Raw genomic sequence first — 12,425 nt, forward strand, 5'->3', positions numbered from 1 at the left:
ATTCAGTTAAGGTGGTGCAGCTACTTAGACCAAATGGATGGATACCAAATGAGATGGGGAACAGAAGAAGGATTTGCATGGATTCAGTTAAGGAGGAAATGCATAGAAGTTACCTTGGAAGACTAAACAAAGTCTTCCAAGACTTCTCAAAGTTTGTTTTTTCTGAAAGTGTTTTTGAGAATAAACAAATAGTTTCTGCAGAGGAAAACATTAGAATAAATTTTTGACAGCCTACTAGGAACAGGGAAACAACTAAAGAAGAAGATAGATTATAAATGAATATTTTTCAAATTACATCGAAATTGTTCTTCCAGAGGATCTTTTGCAGCTAATTACACAATTCCTTCTAAAGAAGGGTCACCGATGATGGACTGCTTTTAATGATGCTTATGTTAAAGTGATTAGTAAACATTTTTAGTTTGTACTCAAGTAGTATATTCAACTTACATTGTAGATCCCTAACAATTTGTTTTACATAGTCTAAAATTGCCCTACTTGCCTAATATGTTATTTAAGTCCATTGACTGGTTCTATGCAGCTCTACAAGATTCACTATCTAGTGTCAATTGTTTCATTTTAGTAAACAGTTTACATTGTAGATCCCTAACAATTTGTTTTACATAGTCTAAAAGTGCCCTACTTGCCTAATATGTTTTTTAAGTCCATTGACTGGTTCTATGCAGCTCTACAAGATTCACTATCTAGTGTCAATTGTTTCATTTTAGTAAACAGTTTACATTGTAGATCCCTAACAATTTGTTTTACATAGTCTAAAAGTGCCCTACTTGCCTAATATCATTATTTTAGTCCTTTGACTGGTTCTATGCAGCTCTACAAGATTCAGCATTATCCAACTCCTAACTTTATCTAATTCCCTATGAAAATAAAAATGAAGTCAAATTATTAAATTTCCTTTTAATAAAATAAAGTAAAAAAAAATTTATGAATAAAGATTTTACTAAAGCCACTGTTACTGTAATTGTAGTCAACAAAACAATATTTCAGAGGTGAAAATCATTTATAGAAAAATAAAATACATAAAGGTGCTCAAGAGAAATCAAAATTAGCTGAAAGGCAATAAATAAAAAGTGAATATGAATAAACATGGAGATTTGTTTTAACACAAAAGAATGATTTTGTTACGGTCGAGTAACTTACACAGTTTCATAGAAATTATACCATAAAAAAAGTGCTTTTTGTGCAATTTAAAGTAAATTTCATTGAATATCCTACATTTGCACAAATATCTTCTTCTTTTTTTTTTTTTTGTCTTCAGTCATTTGACTGGTTTGATGCAGCTCTTCAAGATTCCCTATCTAGTGCTAGTCGTTTCATTTCAGTATACCCTCTACATCCTAGATCCCCAACAATTTGTTTTACATACTCCAAACGTGGCCTGCCTACACAATTTTTCCCTTCTACCTGTCCTTCCAATATTAAAGCGACTATTCCAGGATGCCTTAGTATGTGGCCTATAAGTCTGTCTCTTCTTTTAACTATATTTTTCCAAACGCTTCTTTCTTCATCTATTTGCCGCAATACCTCTTTATTTGTCACTTTATCCACCCATCTGATTTTTAACATTCTCCTATAGCACCACATTTCAAAAGCTTCTAATCTTTTCTTCTCAGATACTCCGATTGTCCAAGTTTCACTTCCATATAAAGCGACACTCCAAACATACACTTTCAAACATCTTTTCCTGAGATTTAAATTAATTTTTGATGTAAACAAATTATATTTCTTACTGAAGGCTCGTTTAGCTTGTGCTATTCGGCATTTTATATCGCTCCTGCTTCGTCCATCTTTAGTAATTTTACTTCCCAAATAACAAAATTCTTCTACCTCCATAATCTTTTCTCCTCCTATTTTCACATTCAGTGGTCCATCTTTGTTATTTCTACTACATTTCATTACTTTTGTTTTGTTCTTGTTTATTTTCATGCGATAGTTCTTGCGTAGGACTTCATCTATGCCGTTCATTGTTTCTTCTAAATCCTTTTTACTCTCGGCTAGAATTACTATATCATCAGCAAATCGTAGCATCTTTATCTTTTCACCTTGTACTGTTACTCCGAATCTAAATTGTTCTTTAACATCATTAACTGCTAGTTCCATGTAAAGATTAAAAAGTAACGGAGATAGGGAACATCCTTGTCGGACTCCCTTTCTTATTAGGGCTTCTTTCTTATGTTCTTCAATTGTTATTGTTGCTGTTTGGTTCCTGTACATGTTAGCAATTGTTCTTCTATCTCTGTATTTGAACCCTAATTTTTTTAAAATGCTGAACATTTTATTCCAATCTACGTTATCGAAAGCCTTTTCTAGGTCTATAAACGCCAAGTATGTTGGTTTGTTTTTCTTTAATCTTCCTTCTACTATTAATCTGAGGACTAAAATTGCTTCCCTTGTCCCTATACTTTTCCTGAAACCAAATTGGTCTTCTCCTAACACTTCTTCCACTCTCCTCTCAATTCTTCTGTATAAAATTCTAGTTAAGATTTTTGATGCATGACTAGTTAAACTAATTGTTCTATATTCTTCACATTTATCTGCCCCTGCTTTCTTTGGTATCATAACTATAACACTTTTTTTGAAGTCTGACGGAAATTCCCCTTTTTCATAAATATTACACACCAGTTTGTATAATCTATCAATCGCTTCCTCACCTGCACTGCGCAGTAATTCTACAGGTATTCCGTCTATTCCAGGAGCCTTTCTGCCATTTAAATCTTTTAATGCTCTCTTAAATTCAGATCTCAGTATTGTTTCTCCCATTTCATCCTCCTCAACTTCCTTTCCTTCCTCTATAAAACCATTTTCTAATTCATTTCCTCTGTATAACTCTTCAATATATTCCACCCATCTATCGACTTTACCTTTCGTATTATGTATTGGTGTACCATCTTTGTTTAACACATTATTAGATTTTAATTTATGTACCCCAAAATTTTCCTTAACTTTCCTGTATGCTCCGTCTATTTTACCAATGTTCATTTCTCTTTCCACTTCTGAACACTTTTCTTTAATCCACTCTTCTTTCGCCAGTTTGCACTTCCTATTTATAGCATTTCTTAATTGCCGATAGTTCCTTTTACTTTCTTCATCATTAGCATTCTTATATTTTCTACGTTCATCCATCAGCTGCAATATATCGTCTGAAACCCAAGGTTTTCTACCGGTTCTCTTTATTCCGCCTAAGTTTGCTTCTGCTGATTTAAGAATTTCCTTTTTAACATTCTCCCATTCTTCTTCTACATTTTCTACCTTATCTTTTTTACTCAGACCTCTTGCGATGTCCTCCTCAAAAATCTTCTTTACCTCCTCTTCCTCAAGCTTCTCTAAATTCCACCAATTCATCTGACACCTTTTCTTCAGGTTTTTAAACCCCAATCTACATTTTATTATCACCAAATTATGGTCGCTATCAATGTCTGCTCCAGGGTAAGTTTTGCAGTCCACGAGTTGATTTCTAAATCTTTGCTTAACCATGATATAATCTATCTGATACCTTGCAGTATCGCCTGGCTTTTTCCAAGTGTATATTCTTCTATTATGATTTTTAAATTGGGTGTTGGCAATTACTAAATTATACTTCGTGCAAAACTCTATAAGTCGGTCCCCTCTTTCATTACTTCTGCCCAGCCCGTATTCACCCACTATATTTCCTTCCTTGCCTTTTCCAATGCTTGCATTCCAATCTCCAACTATTATTAAATTTTCATCTCCTTTTACGTGTTTAATTGCTTCATCAATATCTTCGTATAGACACTCTACCTCATCATCATCATGGGCGCTTGTAGGCATATAAACGTTAACAATCGTTGTCGGTTTAGGTTTTGATTTTATCCTTATTACAATATCTTCTTTAAATAGTAAATTTCCCAGTTTGAATTGAAGACACACACTGGATTCCATTCCATTTTTCCCATATTATCAAATTCATATCCCATCACTAACGTAATTAATATTAGGATATTACTTGTAATTAAATAAATAAATACATATAAGAAAAATATATATTGGGTGTATCTCTCTAACTATGGCACATTACTTTGGTAAGTGGGGAAGAATTTGTGTGACAGTAAGAAGCAGACAGGAAGTAGTACTCTCTCTAATATGCAAATCTGTGGGTAAGCCGCACTAGGAAATGCTTAAGAGGATAAGCAACTATACATTACCGATCATACCAACACACAAAAATAATATCATGCCAGACAGACTGTACAAAAGTTCTTTCTTGGAATATATTTACCTTAAAAAATTGTGCATATTAAAATTCAACTAAAATTTTCTTTAAAGAAGTTTCCTTTGGCAGAAATACAGGTGGCACAAAAATCACTTGACACTTATTTATAAAAGTACTGAATTTATTTCATTTTATTTATTATAGACAATTATACTTTATGTTCAAAATATTTTCAATCTTCATTAATACGTTTTTGCAATCTTTTGGGATTACTGTTACACATTGTAAGACAAAGTTCTCTAAACACTGTCCAAATCATTGAATGCGTCGCAAATGTAATCTTTCAGTTCGTCAACAGTACGAGACTTTCTAGAATAAGTAGCTATTATTACAGTAAACAAGAACATAACGCTGACCGCAATCTGATTTTACAAATGCTGCTAAATTATGAAATTGAGGTTGTTTCTATTCACAATTACACAAAACAAAATGCATGGATGAAGTAATAGAATAATTTAAAAGATTTTTAGCTTGGAGTACACTCACAGGACAAAAAATAAAAATACTTAATTTCATCAATGATACTGTTCTAGCTGACTGGTTCTGGAAATGATTTAAATATTAATAAGAATAGGTTCAATGTCAGGGATTCATTGTCAGGGAGAAATTCAATCTGAAAAAATAATAAAAATTTGATGATGAGGAAAATAATGAGATAAACTCAAAAAAAAAATTAACAATATTCATTTAGAGCATGGCAACAAAATACTTATCAGTAGTATATACAAAAATACATGAAAAATATTAACAACTAAGAATAAAGGTTCTTGTAATCTGGCGATAATGATAATCTTCAGAAATATGTTTTTTGATAGCATTATCTACAGAGGTTTTAAAAAGAATCCATGAGAAAAAATTTAGAATACAGTTGAACATTAAAGCATACTGATTATATTAATTTGGTTATAGAAACCATAAAGGAAGACAAAAATTAGAGGTAAAAAAAAGTGAACTGCAATGGAAGATTACCAAGGATGAAATACGTACTTCTATATTCTTCAATAAACCTACAACTGCAATAAACCAACATATCTAACTAACAGATATAAATCATATAACAGTTTCAGAAACTAACTGAATTGGAATGGAAATGAATTAGCTGAAGGTATATAAGCCAATCTACATAATAACATCTGTAAATAGAATTTAGGAACTGTATGTGCAACACCAAACTTAATGGTAGCGGATAAGACTTACACTTAATATTTGCATAATCTCATAAGTCATGTTATCATTAACAAAAAAATAATAACAATAGTAACAACAATTAGGAAAAAACACTACAATTAAAAGAATACATAAAAAAATTTACTTACAAAGCAAACTCTCCACAAATCCAAGTAGCAGCATAAAGTACATCAGTCATTTTTGATCCTGGTTGTGTAAGTATGTGTGCATCCTCTAACAACTGAGCCATTTTTTGTACAGCAAATCCTCTTATAGCCGTACACGCACTGCAACAACTAACATTTGAGCAGCTACTAATGGGCCATGTTGTGTACCTTCCATTCTAGTTAAATCTACCAGTACACTTACGTACCTGTTAAAAAAAATTAAACAAGTAAATACCATAACAATACCGATATGAATTAAAAAATGATATTGAATCGTTCCACAAAAACAATCTTAAATATAAGATCCTAAATGCCAATAGCAAGTATGGAAACTATAATCAGGTAATTTAATGTCAGCAATCTACTGGAACCAGTTTATTAAATGAACAATATAGGAAACACGATGCTTAAGAGTAGACTTACTAGTTTTGAGGCTACAATTAGCAAAAAAAATGTTGCAGTCTTGACACAATACTGTTAAAACGAAGTATATTGCAAAGTTTCCCTTGTATTCTAATTAATCAGAGCAATACTGTACCGGTAACTAGCCTACTAGTTTTCAGAACATAAGCCTCAATAATAGTTTTTTTAATGCCAGACTTTTAATAATGGTTTCATCTTAATTTTTCTTTACAAAAGTGCATTTGAAAAATAACTATCCATGCATCTATATAAACATATATACTGAGGCAATTTTTTTCCTTGTACTGCGATTAATGTTTTTTTGTAGTTTGGTTATACTGCGTTGTGTGCAATTTGCTTCTGTGAGCCAGTCAGGCCGATGACCTTGAAATGAGAATGTTTGTCATGTTCTTCGTTATTCATTGTGTGAACACACAATGAATGAAGGTGGACGAACGTCCACCTTTAAATGACTGAAACCGTTTTTTTTTTCTGTTTTATAACAATGAATATTTCTTGTTAACTACATCTTCTGTGAGAACAGTAGACCAGTATTCTGTTTGAATTCCAGGTACACCAGTTCCTAATCAATATAGTATAAGGGTATTAATCGAGAAATTTAGGAAGACAGGAGAAGTAAAGGAATATAAGTAAATCAGTAGAATTACAGTACTCAATGAAGAAAAACTGTAAGACATATCAGCTAGTATGTGACATAGTCCCAACAAATCCATGTGAAAGTCGCTCTAACAGAAAAACTGCAAGTTACAACTGCACACAACACATAAGGCAGTTCATAAGAAGCTCAGTCTCATCTCATATAAAGTGAAACCGGTTCAAATTTATCAACTTCAGACTGTGGAAAATGAACTCAATTCTGTGAATGGTTTAAACTGTTCCTACAGACAATTCTAACGATGTTTTGGATTATGTTTTCTACACTGAAGAGGCATGGTTTTATTTATCATGATATACGTACACAGAGAACTCGTATTTATGGTCTGCCAACAACCCACAACCATACATGAAAGTCCTCTACGTGATCAGAAGATTGAGGTGTAGATAGCAATATCCATGAGAAGAATAGTCATTACAATATTTTTCTAGAAACAATAATTCAGCTCGTTATTGTGAAACAGTTCACCAGATAACAGGAAGGTAAGCAAGGATGAAATTTATAAAGTTTAGATTCAACATGTTGGCACAGCTACACATACAGCCAGGCAATCCATTAAGTTGCTGAAGTAGGTTTTTGGAGATTGAATCATTTCTAAGGGCTTGTGGCCACTACATTCTACGGACTTAAGCATGCTGGATTTTTATTTCTGGGGTTATAAGTATACAGTTATAAGTATTTCAGATATATACAGTAATGTTTGTCAAGGAAAACCTCCACACCTTCTTGGAACTTCAAACTGCTATTCGTGATTTCAGCAAGAACAATCCACTAAACAAAACCGTGACAGTCTTTGACAACAAGAAGAAATGAGTGCAGATATATCTGGCTGTTCATAAAAATTATTTCCAGGTGCATTAGTGTATGACGGGTGTATAGTTACTTTTTGAACACAATGTATATCAGTCAAATAGAGCAGGTTAATTATTAATATCTAACTAGCACCTTCAAACAATAAATTTTCAGGTATTCCAGTTGGAACACATAATTCTCAGAAAATAATTGGATTACAAATTAATTTTTAAACATCTTTAGAGCTCAATAACATAAACAAACCATAAAGAATTAGAACAGCAGATTATTCAAATGAAAATGCCACAAATCAAATTTGTTTTAGCATAATTACATTATAATAATAATAAATGTTCAGTTTTCAATAACAGATACATGGAACACAATTAAAATGTCTACAGAGTTACTTACAGATAAAAAATTAAATATCATCAAACCACCATTTAGTTACTGCTATTATTGTACAAACTAGTAAAAATCATTATGTAAGACAGTCAATTAAAATAATTAAAATTAAACTACCATAAATAAACATACCTACCATTCAAAATTAGTAATGTATTGGTAATTGTTTTGTGAGCAGATGTCAATTATTTTAGAAAGTAATTCATCTCTATACGTTGTACCTTTAGCTTTATCCATATGTACCATTAACTTTTTAACTATTTCCATTAGTTTTCTTTGAGACCTAAAACAAAAATTTTTAATTAATAACTCCCAAGTTTTTATTTTTAATTTCATTTGAGTACAAGTTATCCATAATCTTTGTCTAGAAGAAAACAAAATTAGATTTACATCGTATCAAAAATATTGCTTCGCATCAGAATATTATAAATTCTTTTCTATTTTTGCAACAAACATTCTGAAAACAGCAAGGATCAAAGACAGATTCATCGATCAAATATAAACATAAAACTACAAGGCTTAAGAAGCTGGAGAAGAAAGATCTTATTAACACAAAAAGTAACTGATAAAAACACACTTTCCGCTTAACTTGTCATGATTATTAAATATTTATTATGCCTACATATATTCTCATAAAAGTATACTGTCATCTCTTGGACCTCCCTCAAAAAGTCAGAATGAGTTTTTAAGATAGAAATGGGCTGTCAGACCATTAACTTGTGAGTGGCACCTGTACTTATGAATTATATAGACCGATATTTAGAAAATTAAATATGTTACTTTATCCTTGTTAAAAAGAATGTTCAATTATTCTTAAAAAAAAAGAAAGAAGAACAATAACAACCGCCTTTAGCAAACCAGACAAAAAACTGTTTTCATGTAACTCAACACAAAATTTCAGCATAAGAGAAATGGCTTTATTATATTTCTGTTACCATTTTTAATAGATTACCAAACCGTTTGAAAAATTTCCAACCTATTTATTTGGAATGCAAATAAAAGATTTTCTTTCACACAAAAAGTATTACTCTGTCGATAAACTTTTAAATAGTACTATTTAAAAATAAAAGCATGATGATCTATCTACACCCCATTCAATGTGTACATAATATGTGATCAAAAAAATTTTCAATAGCATATTCTGAATTTTGAAGTTTTTTTTTAATATTTAGTAACTTCTAGTATTTAATTAAAAATTTCATGTATTTTTATTAAAATATTAATAGACTTTAATCATTTTTTTCTACATTTATAATTTATCTTTAATGATGTGATCCATATATTATTATGTAACAATCAGATAACATTTTACTTATTTACCCCACACAGTAACAACATCTCATCTTACTCATTGACTCACTATTGCATAAATTAAATAAAAATAATAAAACAAAAATACATCACAAAAAACAAAGACTGGAGAAAATAGCTCGCTTTCATATACCATTCAGAACGTAAAGGGAAACAATAAGTTAAATATTAAACACAATCACCAATTAAATATAACATCTCTGAAAATAGAACTGCTCTGACAGCACATTTTACTGAAACAAGATCCAGCTTCAGAGGTGTAATGAATATTAAAAGTCCTCCTTGGAATATAACAATCATCATTTGAGAACTGTCTCGTAGATGCATAACATGAATCTACCGACGTTAACAAGAACCTTCACATTAACTACAAAAAGACCACACTAAAACGTGCTTTAACTAATATATAAATATACAAAAACACACCATACAACTAAACGAGCGCAGATCCAACACACTTTCTGACCGATTTCTAAAGTGTATCTGGCTAACACAAAAGAAAATTCCTACCGATAACATCAACTGAAGCTTGCAAACAGCAGTGTCAGACATTAAAAATGCCACTATAGCATTTTCTTAATTAAGCTATGACATAACTTAATGTTATGATTTAAGTTTTAAAACTGAAAATGTTACGATAAAAGTTTCAAAACTTAATTTAATAAGGTCTGTTTGATTTGCCATCAAAAATGTCAATAGATATTAATTACCACCGATCATGGAAAAACAATCAATATGTTGCAATTAATGTAAAAAAAAAAAAAAAACTGTAATAAGCAAAATAAATTTCAATAATAAAAAAAGAAAGAAATGAGAAATTTTCTACCAACCAACAGAGAATACAATAATTCTATAACGGAGACACAATTCATTCTAAATTATGCTGATTATAAAAATTATAACAAGAGAATCTGTATAAAAGGGCAGTTACGGTGGCTTATGAAGTCTGTTCAGAAAATAACTGAACATTTTCAATTACACGCCAAGGAATATATTTAGTGATGAGCAGTTGGCACCATTGTGTTCCGTATAATCTCCTCTATAACCATATGTTCTTGAAATGCTGATATCTCGTTTAGTTTTCATGTTATTATTATTTGAGTGGATCGTGTTTAAGTGCTAGTAGTGATTTTTGTAATGTGTGATTTTCGAGAGCAACGACATAACGTAAAGTTTTGCGTGAAATCGGGGAAAACTTTCACATGACATTTCAACTTTTGAAACAGCTTACAGAGATGATGCTCTGGGTCGTACGTGATTTTACAAATGGTTTTCACGATTTAAAAGTGGTCGTCAGTCAGCTGAAGATGACCTTCGACCAGGAAGCCCTTCTACTTCAATTGATGACACCCGTGTTTAGAAAATCAATGATCTGGTATGTGCAAATCACCGATCGATTGTTAAAGAAGCAGAAGAGGTTAGCATCTCAATTGGATCATGCCGTGATGTTTTGACTGAAAAATTGAAGTTTACCCTTAGGTAAACTACTGATGTCGGTTCAACGTAGCAACCGCACCAAGGAACTTACACACGGTCCGACAATGCGGCTCTTGCCGCTTGTGAGTGGCCAATTTTCCTCTTGACCTGTAAGTTCCAGGGTGGCCCGTTCTCTGCCCCCCCCCCCCCCAACCAACAAGAGCAGGGCAATCAAACATCAGGTGTTCATTTGACTCGACCTCCACGCAGACACATAACTCATCAGCTGCCAGACGCAACCGAAACAGATATTGGTTTAAATTAACATGGTTGGTGAGGACCCGGGCACCCGTTGCCCTTAAAAACACGCTCCAGGCAAATCATCCCCCCAGATCCTGTATAAACTTATACAACGATCTTCCCTTAGTCGTAGTGTGCCATTCCAGCTGCCATGCTTCCATCACGAGGCTCGCAGCTTCTTCCACAGGCGGGAGACGGGTTTAAATGAACAAAATTTAGATCCGGTGCATTGTGATCACCGTTCCGCTCCGGTACTGGCCCGGCTTGAAACCGCATCCAAGTACTTCGGCTCCCGACCTCTTCGCAATCTCCACATAGCTGCCCGAACTTTCACCACTAAATCGACTAGAAGATCCTTTCCCAAATGGTGGTACCCTGGTAGGAGATTGTTTTAAAAACACCAGTGCATACAATTAAGGCTCTGCGCTGGGCATTCCTTTAATTCTGACAAGTGCTCTCTCTATTCATATCCAGCCTATGCGCCCAAACTAGTATGTGACATAGTCCCAACAAGTCCATGTGAAAGTCGCTCTAACAGAAAAACTGCAAGTTACAACTGCACACAACACATAAGGCAGTTCATAAGAAGCTCAGTCTCATCTCATATAAAGTGAAACCGGTTCAAATTTATCAACTTCAGACTGTGGAAAATGAACTCAATTCTGTGAATGGTTTAAACTGTTCCTACAGACAATTCTAACGATGTTTTGGATTATGTTTTCTACACTGAAGAGGCATGGTTTTATTTATCATGATATACGTACACAGAGAACTCGTATTTATGGTCTGCCAACAACCCACAACCATACATGAAAGTCCTCTACGTGATCAGAAGATTGAGGTGTAGATAACAATATCCATGAGAAGAATAGTCATTACAATATTTTTCTAGAAACAATAATTCAGCTCGTTATTGTGAAACAGTTCACCAGATAACAGGAAGGTAAGCAAGGATGAAATTTATAAAGTTTAGATTCAACATGTTGGCACAGCTACACATACAGCCAGGCAATCCATTAAGTTGCTGAAGTAGGTTTTTGGAGATTGAATCATTTCTAAGGGCTTGTGGCCACTACATTCTACGGACTTAAGCATGCTGGATTTTTATTTCTGGGGTTATAAGTATACAGTTATAAGTATTTCAGATATATACAGTAATGTTTGTCAAGGAAAACCTCCACACCTTCTTGGAACTTCAAACTGCTATTCGTGATTTCAGCAAGAACAATCCACTAAACAAAACCGTGACAGTCTTTGACAACAAGAAGAAATGAGTGCAGATATATCTGGCTGTTCATAAAAATTATTTCCAGGTGCATTAGTGTATGACGGGTGTATAGTTACTTTTTGAACACAATGTATATCAGTCAAATAGAGCAGGTTAATTATTAATATCTAACTAGCACCTTCAAACAATAAATTTTCAGGTATTCCAGTTGGAACACATAATTCTCAGAAAATAATTGGATTACAAATTAATTTTTAAACATCTTTAGAGCTCAACAACATAAACAAACCATAAAGAATTAGAACAGCAGAT

At 32.7% G+C, this 12,425-nt stretch overlaps 1 protein-coding gene across 2 annotated transcripts in view; it reads right to left on the bottom strand.

Annotated features, from left to right (window-relative positions):
* Positions 1-12,425, bottom strand: part of LOC142326453 (uncharacterized) — a 102,517-nt gene that overhangs the window by 16,047 nt on the left and 74,045 nt on the right. Inside the window, exons 4-5 of one of the 2 annotated variants that reach the window (XM_075368983.1) lie at positions 7,995-8,141; positions 5,566-5,789 (exon numbers count right to left, since the gene is read on the bottom strand). The exons of the other annotated variant lie outside the window; for it this stretch is intronic. Coding sequence (XP_075225098.1) covers positions 5,687-5,789; positions 7,995-8,141 — 250 coding nt within the window. The 3' untranslated portion in view covers positions 5,566-5,686. The remainder of the gene's footprint in view (positions 1-5,565; positions 5,790-7,994; positions 8,142-12,425) is intronic. 2 annotated transcript variants of the gene reach the window in all.

The sequence above is a fragment of the Lycorma delicatula genome, chromosome 6 (genome assembly GCF_047948215.1).
Source record: "Lycorma delicatula isolate Av1 chromosome 6, ASM4794821v1, whole genome shotgun sequence".
NCBI lineage: Eukaryota > Metazoa > Arthropoda > Insecta > Hemiptera > Fulgoridae > Lycorma > Lycorma delicatula.